Here is an 8,546-nt window from a genome sequence, read left to right on the forward strand (position 1 = left end):
CGTTCTTATGTTTGCCCTGACCTGAATCTCTCTCCTCTTCACCCTCGTTCTTAGTGTTAGCCCTGGCCCTAATCTCCTCTCACCCTCGTTCTAGTGTTACCTGGCTGAATCTATCTCTCTTAACACTTCATCTTAGTGTTTGCCCTGACCTGGAATCTCGTCTCTCCTTCACCCTCGTTCTTAGTGTTACCCTGGCCGGAATCTCTCTCTTCTTCACCCTCATTCTTAGTGTTGCCCTGACCTGAATCTCTCTCCTCTTCACCCTCATTCTTAGTGTTGCCCTGACCTGAATCTCTCTCCTCTTCACCCTCGTTCTTAGTGTTACCCTGGCCTGAATCTCTCTCTTCTTCACCCTCATTCTTAGTGTTGCCCTGGCCTGAATCTCTCTCTTCTTCACCCTCGTTCTTAGTGTTACCCTGGCCTGAATCTCTCTCCTCTTCACCCTCGTTCTTAGTGTTGCCCTGACCTGAATCTCTCTCCTCTTCACCCTCGTTCTTAGTGTTACCCTGGCCTGAATCTCTCTCTTCTTCACCCTCATTCTTAGTGTTGCCCTGACCTGAATCTCTCTCCTCTTCACCCTCGTTCTTAGTGTTGCCCTGACCTGAATCTCTCTCCTCTTCACCCTCGTTCTTAGTGTTACCCTGGCCTGAATCTCTCTCTTCTTCACCCTCATTCTTAGTGTTGCCCTGGCCTGAATCTCTCTCCTCTTCACCCTCGTTCTTAGTGTTACCCTGGCCTGAATCTCTCTCTTCTTCACCCTCATTCTTAGTGTTGCCATGACCTGAATCTCTCTCCGCTTCACCCTCGTTCTTAGTGTTACCCTGGCCTGAATATCTCTCTTCTTCACCCTCATTCTTAGTGTTGCCCTGACCTGAATCTCTCTCCTCTTCACCCTCATTCTTAGTATTGCCCTGACCTGAATCTCTCTCCTCTTCACCCTCGTTCTTAGTGTTACCCTGGCCTGAATCTCTCTCTTCTTCACCCTCATTCTTAGTGTTGCCCTGACCTGAATCTCTCTCCTCTTCACCCTTATTCTTAGTGTTGCCCTGACCTGAATCTCTCTCCTCTTTGCTCTGCTATTTGCTCTCTGAGTTGCTCTTCGTTTCACCTCCATCCAGCTAGTTTTATACTGACTCTATCTCTCTCTCTCTCTCTGTACAGTGTGCAGTAAAGGTCAGGCAGTGAGTGGACAGTATCGTATGCTGGCCAAACATGGAGGCTACGTGTGGGTGGAGACCCAGGGCACAGTCATCTACAACAGCCGGAATTCCCAGCCGCAGTGCATCGTCTGTGTCAACTACGTCCTCAGGTAGGGTCAAAGAACAAGCAGAAACAGAACATAGGGCCCATTAATCTGAGGTTCCCAGACCATAAACCTACTGCTGGATGAAATAGCATGTTTTTTCACTGGAGAACCTCTATTGAAAGTATTTTTGAGTCCAGGACTAGGCCTAACCTGTGTCCAGGAAACTGGCCCATTATGTACAATATTGGAGGGAGGAAGGGATTGTGGAAGGCTGCTGATTCAAATGTGAGATTACAGTATGACAGTAGCTTCATTTTAGTCGTAAAATCTGGTGGTAACATAACACACCCCTGAGGTATCCCTCTGTCTCTCTGTGTGTTTTTTAGTGACGTGGAGAACAAGTCCATGATCTTCTCCATGGACCAGACTGAGTCTCTGTTCAAGCCCCACCACATGAACAGCTTCTTCACTCAGAGTGGTGCTGCAGTGGCCGCGGAGCCCATCAAGACCCTGTTCACCAAACTCAAAGAGGAGCCAGAAGACCTTGCTCAGCTGGCCCCCACACCTGGAGACGCCATCATCACCCTTGACTTTGGTCAGAACACTCCCCAATATCTCCCATTCTGCTTTAGATGTCTCCCTAACCATACCAATATCTTCCGTTATACTGTCCATTTCCCCCTAACCATACCCATATCATCCCATTACTACAATACATCTCCCCAATGCCATGCTCCATGTCACATGATATGGTAGAAGTTAAACATGTAGTTATAGTTATGCCGTCTCTAACGTCGTCCCCAGACTCCAATTGCTGGTGCATAAAGTACATCTATGTGAAAACTATTTCTAAGATGCGTACTTTCAGATTTTCCTAACTCACTTTATTGTTTAAATCCCTTACGCTAATCACACTTTGAAGTCCACAATGAAGGAAGGAGGTTCTATGAGTTAAGCTAGATGGTGATGGACTGACAGATCAGACAATTAAAAACAGCGGTTGTTTCGTCCGCTCCAGCCATAGACCAGTCAAGTCCCGTTCTGAGGCACTGTGAAACCAGACGGTTCTACAGAGAGACAGCCGGCTGGTGGACAAGATTACACCATCTCTAGTTTAAGGTAATGGCTTAAGTTCTATGAAAACAGGAATACTAACCATCTACTGTTTATATGATTGTGTCCTACAGGAAGGCCACCGTTTGAGGAGCCTCATCCTCCTCTTTACCCCAAGATGTCTCCCATGCCCCTTCCGGCCCCCCAGGGCTGGGGCAGTGATGCCCACAAGCCCTGCCCGGCAGGAGACATGTCCAACCACATGGCTGCCACCTTCTCAGTGCCCCAGAACCCCACACCAGGCAACGCCACCCCCAGCACTGCCCCCCCTAGCCTGAGCAGTTGTTCCACGGTATGTAGCTGCTACTGTCCCTGGTGTCCTTTTTCACTCTTCTATCATTCTTCTGTCATCTACTATTTCATTCACCAATACCACGTCCGCTAGCACAAGCCTTCGTTACCAGTTTTTCTTCCACTGCAAATGAATGTGACTCATGGTTTATGTATTGTGTTTTGGTACACTTGTGTGTGTTTGTGTGTGTGTCACAATGTGTGTGTGTGTTTGTCACCATGTGTGCGCTTGTTTGTGCATGTGTGTGCATGTGTGATGGAGTGGGCACGGATCCTGGGTGTTTGGGACAGGGGACAGAGTGTGGTGAGAATGGAGGGGGTGGATGGTTGGAATAAGCAGTGGTCACTAGTTACTCAGGGCTGAATGGAGCTTTTGTCATGTCACGTCCTCTCTCTCTCTCTGTCTCTTGGTCTCTCTCTCTTGGTCTCTCTCTCTCCCTCCTCTCTGTGGGTACAGCCCAGCAGCCCAGGGGATTACTACAGCGAGAGAGAGAGTGACCTGAAGGTAGAGCTGACTGAGAAGCTCTTTGCTCTGGACACAGAGGGGCCCAAGAGCCCCGGCAGCACCCAGGTCAGTCTCACTGGCACTTCACAGACCCACTACTCAACCAGTGTGCATGAGATGGAGGGTAGAGACATTATATCAGATTTACATTTATTTGAAGGGCAATTCTGCCACTTTTCAACTTCATATGCATTATCTCCATCACTGCATAAAAAATAACATCATGCTTCTCTGTGTCATCACAGGGTAGGATTAAAAGTAAGAAAAACTGTGATTTTCAAAACCTGCAACGTGTTTCCAGCTGGAGGGAGGGTATTGTCTTGCTCCCTATGTCACCGCCAATCTCATAGTGTTAGAAAATCACTGTTTTTTAAAATGTTTTCAACTTTAACTTTATATTTCTTCTGCTAAACATAGAAATGTACCGTTTTAACATATGTAGACACTGGTATTGTGTTGGAGATAATGAAAATGAGGTTGAAAGTGGTGGAATTGCCCTTTAACCAAAGTGCAGTAGGGTTGCTTTCTGGTCTGACTGTATTTTGGACACTTTTTGTCTTGCAATGTCCTAATGCACTTCAGAAGTTTGATTTGATTTGATGTGACCCTCTCAGTCAGCCCTGAGTGATCTGGACCTGGAGACCCTGGCTCCCTACATCCCCATGGACGGAGAAGACTTCCAACTCCACCCCATCATTACTGAAGAGGCCCCTGGAGGCCCCGAGGGGGCCGCTGACCAAATGGGACACCGCACCACACAGAACGGGTTCAGCAACATCGCCAGCCTCTTCCAGCCCCTGGGATCCCCACAGTCTGCCCACTACCAGCCTGCCAAGTGGGCCCCAGGAGACAAGAGAGGCCCCAACCACAGTGAAATGAGCCCCATGGACTCCAGGCCTACACTGCCCTACACAGGCCCTGCACAGATCACCCCCTACCACACCCTAGCCAGCACCCCTTTGTCCTCCATGGGCGGACGTCAGAACCTGCAGTGGCCCCCCGATCCCCCGTTACACTACCAACAACAAGTGGACGCCATGGGCGGAAGCCACTCATGTCAGAACATGCCAGTCAACAGGATGCACAAGCAGAGGTACTATAGTGGACCTTCAGTGTGTCTGTCCTACTGATTGAATTCAGTTCCTGTACTGATGGTTGTTAGAGCTAGAGTTGATCTACAGAGATGGTGAAGTAATGTGATGTTCTTCTGCAGGTCAATGGAGAACTTTGTCCAGGCCTACAGAGACATGAGTCCTGCTAGAATCGCCTTAGCCAACAACTTCAAGCGCTCCTTCACGCAAATGGCAGTGGTACGTTTACCCTCTCACTGATTTATGACCGTAGGCTATGATGTGTGTATTCAGTTTGTGTGTGCTCACTGTTAAATATTTCATGAGAGTTGTATTAGATGTGGAAACTACAGACTGGTTTTGACTAAGTTTTCGACTGTAATGTGTGTCTGTTTTTGCGTTTATCAGGGTGACACCACTCTGAGTACACCATCAGAGATGATGTGGAAGAGGATGAGGAATGAAAGCTGTGCCATCCTGGATAGATCTCTCAGCACCAGCTCACTGGCAGGTACTGGATGGTGGACAATGTGGGACATACAGTGTGCAAACCAAAATGCCAAACATCACTTGTAGTAAAAAACATAGTAGAGAAAATATAGCAATATTGAACTCATCTTAATATCTCTCTTCCTCTTTCTTTTACAGATAAAGGTATGTGCATACATGAGGGTGTTGACCAGTGTCTCAGCCCCCTTCAACGGCACAGGAAGTCCCAGTATCCAGGATGTGGAAACAGTGCACCTAAAAAAGCCTTCCCCGAACAGTGGTGCAACTACAGAGAATACCGTATGCTGCCCTCTCCCAAAACAGAGGGTAAGCCTGGCATTTTTATTTCCATTCTAATGCAACTCCCATGTGTCCTATGTCATTTAAAAGATTGACTGGTCAAACTAGTAGCAACCAGTTGGCCAGGTTGTGACCAGGCAAAGAACATACATTAATGTTCACATGGGGATCTTGACAATTTATTTAACTAGGCAAGTCAGTTAAGAACAAATTGTTATTTTTAATAACAGCCTAGGAACAGTGGGTTAACTGCCTTGTTCAGGGGCAGAACAACAGATTTGTACCTTGTCAGCTCAGGGATTTGAACTTGCAACCTTTCAGTTACTAGTCCAACGCTCTAACTACTAGGCTACCCTGCCGCATGTTCAAATCTATTTTTAGAAATCGATTTGGACAAATTATATCCTTTGTTTTGTAATCGCAGTCCTTTTCCATGACTTGGCACCATAGTCAATTGACTGTCCTCCTCAGATGAAGGTTGATTGGCTTTTGCCCCAAAGCCATTTCCTCCCTACTAACGGACTGTCTACATGTTTGTTGTGTGTGTGTAGGGGTTGCCAGTCGGCTGTTGGGCCCGTCCTTTGAGACCTATTGTCTGCCAGAGCTCACCCGCTATGACTGCGAGGTCAATGTCCCTCTCCAAGGCAACCTGCACTTGCTGCAGGGCAGTGACCTACTGAGAGCCTTGGATCAGGCCACCTAGACCCAGCCCTTCACCCCTTACTCTCCTACCCTACCCTCCCCTGGACCAGGCTACCTAGACCCAGGCCTTCACCCCCTACTCTCCTACCCTACCCTCCCCTGGACCAGGCCACCTAGACCCAGCCCTTCACCCCCTACTCTCCTACCCTACCCTACCCTCCCCTGGATCAGGCCACCTAGACCCAGCCCTTCACCCCCTACTCTCCTACCCTACCCTCCCCTGGACCAGGCCACCTAGACCCAGCCCTTCACCCCCTACTCTCCTACCCTACCCTCCCCTGGACCAGGCCACCTAGACCCAGCCCTTCACCCCCTACTCTCCTACCCTACCCTCCCCTGGACCAGGCCACCTAGACCCAGCCCTTCACCCCCTACTCTCCTACCCTACCCTCCCCTGGACCAGGCCACCGAGACCCAGACATATACCCCCTCCCGTACTTTATCTTACCCTACCTAGACATAGCCCTCACCAACCTCACCTCTACCCATCCTTACCCTCCAGTCGTCTTAGCCAATACACCCTAGACTAACACCTCTCTACAACACTGACTGACACCTCAGCCAAGCCCCTTCCCCTGTCCTAAAGTCCTGGCACATCTAACATAGTACTACTTCACCACGCCCCACCCACCCACCCTACCATTCCAAGCCCCATACAAACCTGTTTCATCGTCAAAGCCACACATACCCTGCCTCCTCCTAATCCCTCCACCCTACTGCCCCTATGTATCATTAGAAAAATGTGTAGCTTCTGTTCTATTTTTGTTGTCTTTATCATAAATTATATACGTGTATAATTTTTAGTTATTAGTCTATTTCTGTTAAAAGATTTGATCTGTTTCAGTGTTCTCAAGCTCTATTCTGTCCCCCAAATTGTGTGATCTGTAGCATACTTTTCTTCTGTCTATTTCTGTTAAAAGATTTGATCTGTTTCAGTGTTCTCAAGCTCTATTCTGTCCCCCAAATTGTGTGATCTGTAGCATACTTTTCTTCTGTCTGTCTGTCTGTCTGTCTGTCTGTCTGTCTGTCTGTCTGTCTGTCTGTCTGTCTGTCTGTCTGTCTGTCTGTCTGTCTGTCTGTCTGTCTGTCTGTCTGTCTGTCTGTCTGTCTGTCTGTCTGTCTGTCTCTGTCTGTCTGTCTGTCTGTCTGTCTGACGCTGTCACAGACACACTAACAAACAAAACAGTCTGAAATCCAGATTAAACTTCACCGAATGTAAGCATAATATCCAGGGTTTTTTTTATATACTTTTTTGTTGTTCTTTTACTACCCTTTCCCATTCCTTACTGTCTAGTTTCCTTCAGTCACTGGTGTCTGTTTGCATGTTTCTCTTGTTTCCTCAGTGTGAGCTCTCTGGATAGTTACAGTGCTTGTCAGGCCATGACGTTGATTGGTCAAATCAGAGCGTGCCCCAACATAGGGAGGAGAGTGCTATTTTTGGTACCTTTTTCATGGCATTAGAAGTCATATCAGAATCAGAGACACTTTGGCCTAGATCACAGGAGGCTGGTGAGGGGAGGACGGCTCATAATAATGACTGGAATGAAGTGAATGGGATGGTATGTGTTTGATGTGTCAGTACCATTTCATTCATTCCATTCCAGCCGTTACTATGAGCCCATTCACCTCAATTAAGGTGCCAGCAGCCACCTGTGGCCTAGATTCACTAAGATCAAGCGTTAACCGGTGACAGCCGTGACCTGCATAGCTGATGTTTTAGCGGTGTCGCAGGTTTAACTGCGTTACAGCTGTTAAATAAGAGAAGTTGCTCATGTGGTCATTGTCACGAAGCCACACCGGTCCCACTCGCATTACAAGTTCAGAATGAGTACGTCTAGGTTATATAGAAATTACATCACACTCAAATTGAGAATCATTAAACGAAATAATTAGGATTTCTATCAGCCTAATCGAGGTGTAAATTAAATATCACATTCCAGTGTTTGAACTTGTAAACAAGTTGTAAACAAGGCTACATGGGATTTCTCTTAATGCGACTCCGTGTAGCCAATGGCAATGTCCGCCTTTAGGTATAATGCCGGGAGCCGCTTGTGGATTTGACCACTTCCGACACCGCTAAAACAACTGCTATGCAGGTGTCGGCTGACCCTTAGTTTAAGAGATGGCAACTCGCTATCGACATTGAGACTCTTTTTTCTGTATTCCTTCTCTTTCTTTCTATTTCCTTTTCATTTTTAGGTATTTGTCTTTGTGTGGTGACCACTTAATCGTTTGAATTTAGCTTTGTACACACATATATGTATTTAAAGACAGAAGCTATAAAGTTTCTACTATAATGTCAAGATAGTGTTTTAGTGTTTATGTGCCTTGGTACTTTGTCTTATCTACCCAGTAGGTGCAGATTGTATTCCTGTGTTTTAGATGTTACTCCATAGTGCTGGTGTCTGTTTTGTTTTGTTTTTAAGTGGAATTCTTTCAGAGTGTATGCACAAGTATAATGAAATTGTTAGCAGGCCAGTACTGATCTGTTGTTGCGCTTTAAAGAAAAAAGAAAACGGAGAGGAAAAAAATTATACAATTTTCTAAGTTCCACTTTTGACATGTAGCATTTTGAATATTGTAAACAAAAGAAATTGACACAAAAGTAACATCTTTCAACAGTATCTAAACAGGTGATGGTGCTTTATAGATATAACCATCTTGCATTTGTAGAGGCAACTTTATATGTTTCATGGATCCACTTTCAGTAACACTGTATTTTGATGTTATTGTTTATTTTTCTTGCTGAGATTGTCTTTAAAGGTGATTCCTAACAGACATGATGTGCCTTAACATTGCCTTAAGGTTGTCTCAATGTTGATTCAGCCCA

General features: G+C 46.5%; 1 protein-coding gene across 2 annotated transcripts in view; it reads left to right on the forward strand.

Annotated features, from left to right (window-relative positions):
* Window positions 1-8,220, forward strand: part of LOC115201531 (endothelial PAS domain-containing protein 1) — a 54,140-nt gene extending 45,920 nt beyond the window's left edge. For both annotated transcript variants that reach the window (XM_029765236.1, XM_029765237.1), the window contains exons 8-16: window positions 1,162-1,309; window positions 1,633-1,841; window positions 2,434-2,651; window positions 3,108-3,221; window positions 3,770-4,248; window positions 4,369-4,465; window positions 4,634-4,736; window positions 4,874-5,041; window positions 5,566-8,220. In XM_029765236.1, the coding sequence (XP_029621096.1) occupies window positions 1,162-1,309; window positions 1,633-1,841; window positions 2,434-2,651; window positions 3,108-3,221; window positions 3,770-4,248; window positions 4,369-4,465; window positions 4,634-4,736; window positions 4,874-5,041; window positions 5,566-5,717 (1,688 nt within the window). In that variant the 3' untranslated portion in view covers window positions 5,718-8,220. The remainder of the gene's footprint in view (window positions 1-1,161; window positions 1,310-1,632; window positions 1,842-2,433; window positions 2,652-3,107; window positions 3,222-3,769; window positions 4,249-4,368; window positions 4,466-4,633; window positions 4,737-4,873; window positions 5,042-5,565) is intronic.
* Window positions 8,221-8,546: the final 326 nt, after the last annotated feature.

The sequence above is a fragment of the Salmo trutta genome, chromosome 10, assembly GCF_901001165.1.
Source record: "Salmo trutta chromosome 10, fSalTru1.1, whole genome shotgun sequence".
Lineage (NCBI taxonomy): Eukaryota > Metazoa > Chordata > Actinopteri > Salmoniformes > Salmonidae > Salmo > Salmo trutta.